Source organism: Ruditapes philippinarum, unplaced genomic scaffold (genome assembly GCF_026571515.1).
Source record: "Ruditapes philippinarum isolate M1 unplaced genomic scaffold, ASM2657151v2 ctg477_1_1_1_1, whole genome shotgun sequence".
Taxonomy (NCBI): Eukaryota; Metazoa; Mollusca; class Bivalvia; order Venerida; family Veneridae; genus Ruditapes; species Ruditapes philippinarum.
The window spans coordinates 102,769-117,044 of record NW_026860213.1 but is presented as its reverse complement, the minus strand read 5'-3'; the positions used below and the strand labels follow the sequence as shown (position 1 = coordinate 117,044).

Below are 14,276 nucleotides of genomic sequence, written 5' to 3'. Positions count from 1 at the left end.
GTCCGTCCGAATTTCTTTTCCTGAGCAGTTCTCTGCACCTACTGGCTGGAATTCAACGAAACTTTATGGGAATCATCAATATCAAGAGGAGATGTGCATATCGTCGGCTTGTTCCAGTCCGACCCTTTAACTCAGAATTATGGCCCTTGATTAGTTATGTAGTATGTATATAGAGTAAAAATATTTCCGGAGTAGTTCTCTGCAACTACTGGCTGGAATTCAACGTAACTTTATGGGAATCATCAATATCAAGAGGAGATGCGCATATCGTCGGCTTGTTCCGGTCCGACCCTTTAACTCAAGAGTTATGGCCCTTGATTAGTTATGTAGTATGTATATAGAGTAAAAATCGTTTCCGGAGTAGTTCTCTGCAACTACTGGCTGGAATTCAACGGAACTTTATGGGAATCATCAATATCAAGAGGAGATGCGCATATCGTCGGCTTGTTCCGGTCCGACCCTTTAACTCAGAATTATGGCCCTTGATTAGTTATGTAGTATGTATATAGAGTAAAAATCGTTTCCGGAGTAGTTCTCTGCAACAACTGGCTGGAATTCAACGTAACTTTATGGGAATCATCAATATCAAGAGGAGATGCGCATATCGTCGGCTTGTTCCGGTCAGACACTTTAACTTAGAGTTATGGCCCTTGATTAGTTATGTAGTATGTATATAGAGTAAAAATCGTTTCCGGAGTAGTTCTCTGCAACTACTGGCTGGAATTCAACGAAACTTTATGGGAATCATCAATACCAAGAGGAGATGCGCATATCGTCGGCTTGTTCCGGTCAGACACTTTAACTCAGAGTTATGGCCCTTGATTAGTTATGCAGTATGCATATGGAGTAAAAATCGTTTCCGCGCTACTTCTCTGCAACTACTGGCTGGAATTCAACAAAACTTTATGGGAACCTTCAATACCAAGAGGAGATGCGCATATCGTCGGCTTGTTCTGGTCAGACACTTTAACTCAGAGTTATGGCCCTTGATTAGTTATGCAGTATCCATATAGAAAAATATGTGTTTCCTCGCTACTTCTCTGCTTCTTCTGGCTGGAATTCAATGAAACTTTATGGGATACTAAGAGGAGATGTGCATATAGTCGCCATGTTCCCGGTCAAATACTTATAACTCAGATTTATGGCCCTTGATTAGTTATGTAGTATGCATACATCTCATTGGCATTTCCAGATTCTACTATTTAACACAAAATTATGGCTCTGTTATTGCCCTGAATATTTATCAAGTTCAAAGAATATTACTGTTTATGCCATGATTGATATATAAATAAAGCCTTATGTCTTCAGTTGTTGTGTTAATAATAACCAGTACTCGGCGGGGGATATAAATTCAACGAATTTGCTTGTTTGCATATATTTACGCTTTTTGACATTCACAAAATTTTTGTGACACATAAATATCCACTTATACAGTATATGGATAAATAATATATAAAAACACAAACATCACATCAGTCAAATTTGTAAAAAATTTGGTCCAATAAGTGGCATGTTTGTCGCAGTGGATTAATTTCCCTTTGGCACTTTCTATTACCGTCCATGAACATGCTCAATTAAAGCGAGTCTGCAATATTTTTAACCAGGTTTTCAATGAAAACCAGTTGTTGTAATGCCGAAGTTGGCCTGCGTCAACTTTTGATTTCAGGTCAATAACTTGAGTTTGCTTTTGCCTATTGACACCAAACTTGGTGTATGGTTAGCTTATATCAAGAGGCAGCTTGGAATTGCTACCCAGGTGATTGTGATCAAGTCCAAGGTCACTGTTGCTAAAAAATAGAAATTCAAATTCCACGTAATTACTTCAGTTTGCTAGGACCTATTGACTTCAAACTTAGAATGTGGGTAGCTTATATCAAGACCCTTCTCGAGATTGCTAGCCAGGTGCCTGTGATCAAGGTCAATATCGCTGTTGCTAAAAAAGAAGTTTGCTTTTGGCCTTTTGATGCTAAACTTGGTGTATAGCTTATATCAAGAGGCAGCTTGGGATTGCTACCCAGATGTTTGATATTTAAGGTCATTGCTAAAATTATAAATTCATTTTCCGCTTCCTTAGGCCTATTGTCACCAAATTTTGTATCTAGGTAGCTTATATCAAGAGGAAGCTTGATTGCTATTCTGATGTCTGTAATCAAGGTTAAGGTCACTGTTGCTAGAAATAGAAATTCAGTGTCTACATAATTACTTCAGTTTGCTGAAACCTATTGCTTAGGCCTATTAACACCAAACTTGGTGTATGAGTAGCTTATATTAAGAGGCAGCTTGGGGTTGCTACCAGGTGTGTTTGATTAAGGTCAATTATCACTGTTGCTAAAAAAAAAATTCAGTGTGCTCAATAACTTTAGTTTGCTTAGGTCTTTTAACACTAAACTTGGTGTATAGGTAGCTTATAACAAGATGCAACTCTGTGTCTGTTAACAAGGTCAAGGTCACCGTCGTTTAAAAAAAAAATCAGTTTTCACGTAATTACTTTAGTTCGCTTTGTCCTATTGACACCAAACGTGCTGTGTGGGTACACCAAACTTGCTGTGTTGGTAGCTTATATCATGACGCTACTCAGGACTACTACCCAGTTGACTATGATTAAGGTCGGGAGCCTAATGCTAAAAAAAGATTCAGTTTCTACTTATTGACTTGAGTTGGTTGTGACCTTTTGACAGCAAATTTGGTGTGTGGGTAGCTTATCAAGATGATATTTGGGATTGCTACCCAGATGTCTGTGATCAAGGTCAATGTCACAGTTGCTAAAAATAGAAATTTAGTCTGCATAATAACTTGAGTTTGCTTAGACCTATTGGCACCAAATTTACTATGTGGATAGCTTATATTAATACACAGTTTGGGATTGCTACCCAGGTGTCTGTGAACTTGGTCAAGGTTACTGTTGCTTAAAGAAAAAATTCAGTTTTCGCATAATAACTTGAGTTTTGCTTTGACCTATTGACATCAAACTTGCTGTGTGGGTAGCTTATATTAAGATGCAGCTTGGGATAGCTCCTTAGATATCTGGGAGCAATAGAATTTTCAGCTTCTACTCAATAGCTTCAGTACACTTTTACATATTGATACTGATTTTTACATATGTGTAGCTTACATGAAAATACAGCCTGGAATTGCTACTCAGGTATCTGGCATATTTTTATTTTGAACTACTAAAACCAACTTTCTGTGTTGGTACAAATAACAGCATCATTTTTAGCTCACCTGTCACTAAGTGACAAGGTGAGCTTTTGTGATGGCTTTTTGTCCAGTGTCCGTTAACTTTTACTTAAAATGACATCTCCTCATAAACCGCCAAGCCAATTTCATCCAAACTTCACAGGAATGTTCTTGTGGTGGTCACATTTGAAATCTGTTTCCATGCAGAACTCTGGTTGCCATGGCAACCGAAAGAAAAAACTTTAAAAAATCTTCTTTAACCTTTAGCACTCTACCCAGGAAATAGATGCATACACTACAGTACACTTCTGCTGAGTACACCTCAGTTTAAAGCTGCCACTAAGCGATTTTCACGTAACCATTCATGTGAATACCCTGATGTTGGCTTGCCCGAAATGTGATCGTCTAAACTGTCCGAATCTGTTTCGTCTTTCCTGGCTAGAAAAACCACTTAATTCATCCTCTGACTCACTGTCTGCAAATATTTCATTTAAAACATCATCTACCGATAGTGTCGCCGGTAGTGGTAATGTATAAGACAATATTGGCGACTCTAATCGACAGTAGTGGTACATGATAAATATTTCCGGGCGATTTTAGTCGTCGGTAGAGTGCTAAAGGTTAAAAAAAAAACAAACAGCTGGAACTTAGATATTTGGCATGAATCATAAAACATCGTCAAGTGAGTGTCTACCAAGTTTGTTCAAATAAAAGCCCTAGGGACAAAATTTGTCCCATCTGGGGGGGGGGTATTGACTTTCCCTATATATGTATATAGTAAAACCTTAAAAAGTCATCTTAAAAAACCCAAAGAGCTAGAGCTTAGATATTAAGCTTGAAGTATCTTCTAATTGTTCAAGTAAAAGCCCTGGGGTCCAAATTGGCCCGGATAGGGTCATTGATTTTCTATATATGTGTATATTAAAAACTTTAAAAAATGTTCTTTTAAAAAACACAAAGAGCTAGAGCTTACAGGGTTTCTACTAGGAACTTTTATTTAAGAGTCCCAGGGACTTGTGCTTCTAAAATATGAGGGTCCCAGAGAAAAATATGAGGGTCCTAATCATTTATTACTTTAAAGTAAGGTATTACTTATATATTGTCAAGGTTTAAATTCTTTACATTTATATACATTTTTCAACTACATATGCATTTTTATTGACCTTGTTAAATAAATCTTTAGACTCTTGATGACGGACCAATGTACTATTCTGGAAGTTCAAACATCCATTTTCCGAGACAAATGGATTACATTTTTTGGTTGAGACGCAATGGTTGCATTTCATACCCGTGGTCTTCTCGTTTTGGACGAGCCACGGGTAAGTACTTAGCCACTTTTCATTAAAACTATGTGATTTCTTTGGGGGAGCAGCCGACATGTTTTACGATTTATTTGCATAGCAACGCATAGACTGGGACGCTTTTTTAAGGTCGACTAAATTCTAGTTTGCGCCGTTTTATTCCGTATTAAACTGTAATTAATTGAAAGAAAGATAACTCTGCTGTATTCAATATTAGGACCCGTCTACCAAATTACGTCATTTCCTTTAAAGAAGCGGAAGGAATTTCCAAATGACATTTACGGAGGAAAATTAAATTTGCGTCCCCGCGGACGCAGACTTAGAGTAATTGAGGGTCCTAGGTTCAAGGACGCAGGAAATGTGCGTCAATAGAAACCTTGAGCTTAGATATTTAGCATGAAACATTTTCTTGTGAGTGACTACCAAGTTTGTTCAAATAAAAGCCCTGGTGTCAAAATTGGCCACCCCATAGGGTCATTTATTATGCCCCCATTTCGAAGAAAAGGGGGTATATTGCTTTGCACTTGTCGGTCCGTAGACCAAATGGTTTCCGAGTGATAACTAAAGAACCCTTAGGCCTAGGAACTTCAAACTTGGTATGGTGATTGGTCATGACCAGTAGATGACCCCTATTGATTTTGGGGTCAAGGGGTCAAAGGTCAAGGTCACATTGACCTTGTAAGCAAAAACGGTTTCCGATCAATAACTAAAGAACCTTAAGGCCTAGAAACTTCAAACTTGGTATGGTGATTGGTCATGACCAGCAGATGACCCCTATTGATTTTGGGGTTAAGGGGTCAAAGGTCAAGGTCACATTGACCTTGTAGGTAAAAACGGTTTCCGATCAATAACGAAAGAACCCTTGGGCCTAGGGACTTCAAACTTGATATGGTGATTGGTCATGATCAGTAGATGACCCCTATTGACTTTGGGGTCAAGGGGTCAAAGGTCAAGGTCACATTGACCTCTTAGGTAAAAATGGTTTCCGATCAATAACTAAAGAACCCTTAGGCCTAGGAATTTCAAACTTGGTATGATTATTGGTCATGACCAGTAGATGACCCCTATTGATATTGGGGTTAAGGGGTCAAAGGGCAAGGTCACATTGACCTTGTAGGTAAAAATGCTTTCAAATCAATAACTTAAGAATCCTTTGGCCTAGGAACTTCAAACATGGTATGGTGATTGGTCATGACCAGCAGATGACCTATTGATTTTGGGGTCAAGGGGTCAAAGGTCAAGGTCACATTGACCTTGTATGTTAAAACGGTTTCCGATCAATTAACTAAAAACGCTTAGGCCTAGGAACTTCAAACTTTGTATGATGATTGGTCGTGACCAGCAGATGACCCCTATTGAGTTTTGGGTCAAAGGTTAAGGTCATGACCAGTAGATACTTGATAACCCTTATTAATTGTTTGATCACTGGGTCAGAAGTCATAATAACCTTATCACATGACTAATTGGCTGCTGATAGGGGGCATACATGTTTTACAAACATATCTTGTTTTCCTAATATGTACTAATCTTTTGGAACTGTTGGTTTCCCTTAGCAATAGCTATCAGTAATGTATTTACACATGCACCATTTCAGATAAAAATATGAACTTTGTGATATCAGTTTAAAATTTAGATTTTATATATTCTGCTTTTGTTGATAGTTTACAATATTTTTTGTTCCTTGTCATGGAGAGTTTTTATATTCAGGTGTGCGATTTCAGGGCCATCATGGCCCTCTTGTCTCTTCAGTGCCATATTTCATTCCTAATTCCTGTCACATCAATACTTGGTCATTGAAAACCTGGTTTTTGTTGCATTGCAGTGCTTCTTGTCAATTTTGTCATTTTGGGCATTCTTGAGGGATTCTGTTTTTGCAACTGATGCGCCCTCTGAGACCTGTACAGAGCTATGTCATCTACAAATAGCATTTGCGACATCTACATTAGAAAAGTGGCTCTAACTGAATATTATAAATCTTAACAAATAGTACACGATTTAATCATATAAAGCACACACATAATGTTGGAATATATTGAAAGCATTTATGTTCCAATTTAATTGCAAAGACCGTTAGTTATCTGACTGATAAAGTAAACAAATGAAAATCATATATACAAGAAAATATTGTAATAATTGCACTACTTTGTTCTACTTTGTCCCATCAGAAGTACAGCCAAACACGTTTTTTATGAATGAAAGTCTGAAAGCAAAAAAGTAGAACAACAAATTACATATAAAATTGGAGTAATATTATTATGCTCCCTGAAGGGAGAGCATATAGCCTCCGCCTTGTCTGTCTGTCCATCTGTTTGTCCTTTTTTTTCTGGAGTATAACTTGGAAACCCTTAGAGATAATTTGTTTAAACTGCACACAGTGGTAGAGGGCATTGAGGCTGAGTGCAGTGCCAAAAATCCATAACTCTATTTTGCCCTGTTTTTGAATTATCTCCCCTTTTAGAAAAATCTTGTCAGGAGCATAACGGTTAACCTGAAAACCCTTGTTTCACTTTGAACTTTTTCCATGACATAGCTCTGAAACCATAAGAAGTATCAGCAAGAAATTTTTTAGGTAGATAGATCTCATTGAATACAAGTGCAGTGCAAAAGAACTGTAAATCTCCCTTGCCTATTTTGGAGTTTATTGCCCTTTTAATTTTACTCTGAACTTTGTCTGGGATATTACTGTGAAACTACAAGAGGTATCAACAAGAAACTAAGTGGGTAGATAGATCTCATTGAGTAGAACTACAGTGCAAAGAACAGTAATTCTGCCTTGCCTAATTTTGGAATTATTGCCCTTTAAACTTTCTCGGACATAACTCTGAAACTACAAGAGGTGTACTTTTTCAAAATCTATTTTGGGGGCATCACCGTGTTCAAACTGGCTTATGTGATTATATTTTCTTAACTTTGTCATTTATTTATGGAAAGAATTCATACTTTGACAAAGCAGACAGAACCTTTATTTTAAATTTTCCTTTTAAAGATTTGTTTAAACCTTTTATTTGTCTGCTTTTAGAAAAAGTAAAAATTTGAATATTGTTCCCCACCCACCCCGGCGTTGGCTCTTGTTTTAGGTAATATAACAGAACTTTGAAAATGTAAAGGTTCATATCAGTCTCCCAATTGCAAGGTCAGGCTTATTTGAGCACAGAGTGTTCAGATGTGAGCTTTTAGTTTATCAGCAACTGATGTCTTTTGTGTGTTTTCAAGTATTTTAAACATACTTAGATAAAAATGCAGCCCTTTTAAAAGCTGCATAAAATTCAAATGTTTTCATTGGATGCATAAGTAGGTACTCGAGAGCAAAAATACATTTAAAGAATGAAATTTTTAAATATCTTTTTGTGAGAATCTATACATGTAACTCACAAATCTTAGATATTTAGCAACTTAAAATGTAATACAAAGTGGTCCTCTAAAACATAACCAATATTTGCACCAGGGACGTGATATTTTAATTTAATTTGAATATATATATTTTTCAGACTATAAAGTGTTTACTGATAGTACCTAACCCAGAATCGGCATTAAATGAGGAAGCTGGAAAATTACTGCTGGAACAATATGATGACTACACAAAAAGAGCAAAAATTTACACAGAAATCCATGCAAAACCACCAAAGTATGTAAATCTGAAGTCATGAAATATATATTCTGAGTAACAAGTCTCTCATATGCTAAATGAAAAATCAAAAGTTCCAAAGAAAAAAAATAGAGTGTTAAAAAGTCTACATTTTGTGTCCTCTCCATAACTTTTAAAACACAGATTTCTTTTGAAATAACTTGGCACAAGTGATCACCATTATGAGACGAAGTGCAAAGCTATAATTGGGTTGCTATCCATAAGGTCAAGGTCACACTTAAAGGTCACCCTTCAGCAAAGGAAGAGTGAATTGTAGGAACGGCCTCTGTGTGTCCGTCTCTCCGTTTGTATCATTTTTGTGTTCGCTCCATAACTATCAAACCACTGAAAAAAATTTGTAATAACTTGGCACAAAGTCTACATTTTGTGTCCACTTCAGAACATTTAAACAAGCTGTAATGTTTTAAGATAAATTAGCAGAAATGATCACTTTTATGACACCATGTGCAGAGCACAATAGTGAAGTCATTACCCTAAAAGTCAGGGTCACACTCCAAGGACCAATGTTAAAAGATCTAATTTTTATGTCTACCCTATAACTTAATAACAATTCAAAGGTTTTAAATTATTTTGCACAAATAATTTCCACCATGACACAATTTTCAGAGCCAAACATCTATGTTGCTACCCTCAAGATACATCCAGGTTGCTACCCACAAGGTCAAGGTTACACTTAAAGGTCAAATGAAAAAGCGGCTCCTTAACTTTTAAACTATTGAAAAGTTTTTAAATGACTGCACAAATATGTGTGAAGCGCAATATTCAGATTGCTACCCTCAAGGTCTAGGTCATACATAGAGTAAAAATGTTAAAAGTCAACAATTTATGTCCTCTTCATAGCTTTTAAACTGAAATTTTTTATTTATATTGGCACAAATGATCACCATCTCACCTACAGAGGGCAACAATCAGGTGGCTCCATGGTCAAGGTTATAACATAACCAGCAGTCTTGTAATTCTCACCTGAATGAATTGTAAAACATGAAAACTTATAACTTATAAAACATTAGAGTCACAATCAAAGTATTATAAGTTAAAACATGACATATCACTAAAGCCCACAGAACATCAATTTTGCCTAAAGCATGATACAACCACATATGTAAAAAACTTGTAAATATAAGTCTAAAATTACCTAAGGTTACCAAGACCTTTACCCTAAAATTCAAATAAAATAAGAGGATCTTTAAAGGTATCATTGTGAATATTGAAGGTAATTGGTCAAAAACTGAAACAGACTTTTGTGATGAGCAAATGTGCTTATGATATGCATGGCACAACAGCAAGGTCATGGTTGGTCAAGAATTATCATCATGATCATTCATGTCCGCTGTGGAAAGGGATTTAGCTGTCCTTCAGACTGCCTTGTTGCTATTAGTGACTATAACTTTGTTATTTTTTAATGATTTCTACAAACTTGAACATAATAATCTTTTAGGATAGACCTTCAGGTTAACAAAAATTTTTGGGAGACATTGTTTTTGCCTTCGCCATCAGTCTGCCCGCATTATGCTTGTAATGCTTTCACAGGTCGAACTGCTAGTGGGATTTCAATGAAACTTCACAGAGGTGATCAGTTCCATCCCTAATTGTGCATATTGCCGGCACATTCCACCTCGCTGCACAAAATGGCCACTAGAGCTATAAATAGAAAAATCTTGTCTGGCTTTCACAGGTCAAACTGCTGGCAGGATTTCGACATCACTTCACAGGAGTGATCAGAACCATATCCAGTTGATCATATCTTGTGACACATTCTGTTTCACTGCACAAAATGGCTTCCTGAGCTATGAATAGAAAAGTCTTGTCCGGCTTTCACAGGTCAAACTTTTGGCAGGATTTTGAGGAAACTTTGATAGAAAAAATTGTTAGGGCTTTCACAGGTCAAACTACTAGCAGGATTCTTATGCCCCCGGGCATATAGTAATTGAATCGTCCGTCCATCCGTCTATCCGTACGAGGTTACCCTAGAACGGCAAGTTGGATTTTTCTTAAGTTCTACCTGTACCAATGGCTTCTAAGTTTACACACTTACTAATCAATACAAAGTGCATGATCTGGGCAAGTTACATAACTCTGGCTTTCATATTTACCAAGTTATTGCCCTTTTCAGCACTTAGAAAATGAATAATGGTTAACCTAAAACGGCAAGTTGGAAATATCTTAAGTTCTTTCTATACTAATGGCTTTATAATTTCCACACTTACTTACCAATACAAAGAACATGATATTGCCAAGTTATATAACTGTGTCATCCATATTTCCCAGTTATTTCCCTTTTTTCACTTTGAAAATAGGGCCTTGTCTGGTTAACCTATTTCGGCAAGTTGGATTTATCTTAAATTTCTCCTAATTGCTTAATTTCTTTAATGATATCTTTCATATTTAGAAGGTGGATACCTTTTATGGTCCTCTAATTTTTTGTGGAGTAAGCGGTCTCTAGGGTCAAGGTCAAGGTCACTGGTTTAAAAAATAAATATAAACATTTTTGCTCATACAACCTTTATTTTTTAGTTGATGTCTTAGTTTAATACAAACATGCCAAGGGAGGTCCTCCTTCTTAGGGTGTAGTAAGGGGTCATTTGGGTCAAGGTCAATGTTACTTATGTCAAGGTCACCAATGTTAAAAATAGATTTTTACAGGTGTATTGACCTTATTCTATAGACAGATGTTATTTATAATTGATAGAAACATACACTTTGATGGAGTTAGTGGTCAGTTGGGTCAAGGTCACCAGAGCTAAAAATAGATTTTTACACATTGGCTCATGCAGCCTTTATTAAGTGACAGATATATTTTATATTTGATAGGAAGATAATTTGCATTATATTCATCCTATTGATTGGGGTAGGGATCAGTGGGTCAAGGTCACTTGTGCTAAAAATAGATTTTTACACTTTTGCCCATACAGCTTTTATTTGACAGATGTATTTCATATTATTCTTCCTTTGGATGGAGTAAGGGGTCAGTTGGGTCAAGGTCACCAGTGCTAAAAATAGATTTTTACACTTTTGCCCATACAGCCTTTATTTATTGACAGATGTATTTCATATTTGGTAGGAAGATAACTTGCATGAAGTTGAATATTTTTCAACTTCACAAGTCAGAGCAATGACTTGGCAACTTATATTTTTCACAATAACAAAATGCCATGACTTTGTCAAGCTATATAACTTGTGTTTACAATTTATTTTTTGGCAATTTTTCTGTCCATAACTGAGTGAATAGGTAAACATTTTTTGAAATATTGCTACTGACAAGAATCTGAGCCAGGGGCATTTGTGTTTAACAAACACATTCTTGTTTTTTAATGTTTTTTTTTTAAACTTTGTAACTGGGTTTAACTTTGTTATTAATAATTGAATTAACTTCATATTAAGACACAACATCTTTTAAGTCAGGACCATCATGTATATCAAAATCAGACTGACCTTGACTCATATATGACCTTGAAGGTGAAATTATTTTATTTTCACAGATTATCACTATAATTGGCTGTAACTTAATGGATTATTTTCATACTTGGACAAAACAACATTTTGGACATGACATATTTAAAGATTGATCTGACCTTAACCTTGAGCTTAAAATGACTGTCAAGGTCAAATTTTTTAATTTTGGAAGTTGTCACAAATTCGTATGTGGACAAAACAACACTTGTGACCACAATCGCAACTTTTTGGCCCTTTCCGTCAGTCTTTGGATAAGGATCTCGAACACAATAGTGAGAATACACAGAATAGATATGGTATTTAGGTCTAACCTACACTTAGAAACTGTACATTTAAACAAAAAGTAATTTAATGCTTGGAGTTGTTGACAAGTTGTTATGCCACCACAGCATCTGCCATGCGGTGGCATATAGTGATGGAAATCGGATGAAATTTGTCCCAATCAATCATCGGTTCAATCTGATGGGACATAATCGATAACTTTTCGAATAAAGTCGCGTTAAAAAGAAATAGGGAAGTAACATTTCTTCCCAAGGCACTTGATTATATTCAGTTAGATGAACTTCATTTAGCACTTTTAACACAGTTTTATATAGTCATAATTTTATGAAATGGATTTTATTTTTCAATGGATGTCAAATAATAACATTCACATCAAATTACATTACTATTTTTTATGCCCCCACAATGTGGGAGCATATAGCGTTGCACTTGTCCGTCCGTCCGTCAGTCCGTCAATACGTCAGTCCGTCCGTCCGTCAGTTCGTCCGTTCGTACGTCCCGAAATCTTGTGAACGCAACTCCTCTTAAACCGGATGGCAGATTTTGCTTAAACTTACAGGAATGAACAACCTTAATGTGTAGATGGTAGTAAAGAAAGAAATTTTTGCTGCGACCAAATTTAACAGAATTATGGCCCTTTGTTCATTTTTTCACCAGATACTATGTAGAAAATTTGTGAACGCAACTCCTCTTAAACTGGATAGCAGAATTTGCTTAAACTTACAGGGATGAACAACCTTTATGTGTAGATGGTAGTAAAGGAAGGATTTTTTGCTGCGACCAAATTTAACAGAATTATGGCCCTTTGTTGATTTTTTCACTAAATACTATGTAGAAATTTTGTGAACGCAACTCCTCTTAAACCGGATGGCAGATTTTGCTTAAACTTTTAGGGATGAACAACCTTCAGGTGTAGATGGCAGTTAAGGAAGGAATTTTCGCTGCGACCAAATTTTACAGATTTATGGCCCTTTGTTGATTTTTTCACTATATACTATGTAGATATTTTGTGAATGCAACTCCTCTTAAACCGGATAGCAGATTTTGCTTAAACTTCCAGGAATGAACAACCTTAATGTGTAGATGGTAATAAAGAAAGGAATTTTTGCTGCAACCAAATTTAACAGAATTATGGCCCTTTTTTGATTTTTTCATTATATACTATGTTGAAATTTTGTGAATGCAACTCCTCTTAAACCGGATGGCAGATTTTGCTTAAACTTTCAGGGATTAACAACCTTAATGTGTAGATGGTAGTAAAGGAAGGATTTTTTGCTGCGACCAAATTTTACAGAATTATGGCCCTTTGTTGATTTTTAGTTTTCAACTTGTGGCACATGTAGTCCAAAAAATATTTGACCTAGAGTCATAAGATTGACAGAACAGTGGCGTGTGGGGGCATCCGTGTCCTATGGACACATTTCTAGTTACATCACGTATTGATCCTGTTCAACTCAAAATTGTCTCTTAGATGATTTTTTTTTTGCGATCGGCGAGGTGTTCCTAAAGGTAAATTACCGTCAGAATTAATACCCTTTGATACTTTAAACATTTTCGACGACGTCGCGGAACAATTTTTGTAAATCGATTATTGTCGCTTTACATTACAGTAACTGATTATTGGCGACTTGCGACAATCGGAACATCACTAGTGGCATATAGCGATTCACCTGTGTGTATGTATGTGTGTTATATAGATTATATAGTGAACTTCAAAAATCTTCTTGTGAAAAACCACTTGTCCAATTTCAACCAAACTTGGCAGGATTGATCCTTGGGTGAAGGGCTTCCAAAGTTGTTCAAAGAATTTCATTCCATGCAGAAATCTGGTTGCCATGGCAACCAAAAGGAATTATAAGAATAAATTTAAAAAATCTTCTTGTAAAGATCCAAAAGGCCTAGAGCTTAGATATTTTGCATAAGGCATTATCTGGTAGACCTCTACCAAGATTGTTCAAATTATAGCCCTGGGGTCAAAATCAGCCTTGCCCCGGGGGTCATTAATTTACACTATATATACATATAGTATAAACTTAAAATACCTTCTTGTAAAGACCCAAAAGGCCTAGAGCTTAGATATTTTGCATAAGGCATTGTCTGGTAGACCCTTACCAAGATTGTTCAAATTATAGCCCTGGGGTCAAAATCGGCCCCGCCCCAGGGGTCATTGATTTTCACTATATGTACATATAGTAAAAACTTAAAATACCTTCTTGTAAAGACCCAAAAGGCTTATATGTATATAGTAAAAACTTAAAAAAAAACTTCTTCTAGCAATTGACAAATGCTAGAGGTTAGATATTTTGCATGAAACATTGTGTAGTGAACCTCTAGCAAGATTGTACAAATTATAGCCCTGGGGTCAAAATTGGACCCACCCCCAGGGGTCATTGATTTTCATTATGTACATATAGTAA

The 14,276-nt window shown here is 36.2% G+C and overlaps 1 protein-coding gene across 1 annotated transcript in view; it reads left to right on the top strand.

Annotated features, from left to right (window-relative positions):
* LOC132759263 (ubiquitin-conjugating enzyme E2 S-like) overlaps positions 1-14,276 on the top strand; it is a 50,349-nt gene that overhangs the window by 22,371 nt on the left and 13,702 nt on the right. Inside the window, exon 4 of the mRNA XM_060751005.1 lies at positions 7,967-8,103. Coding sequence (XP_060606988.1) covers positions 7,967-8,103 — 137 coding nt within the window. The remainder of the gene's footprint in view (positions 1-7,966; positions 8,104-14,276) is intronic.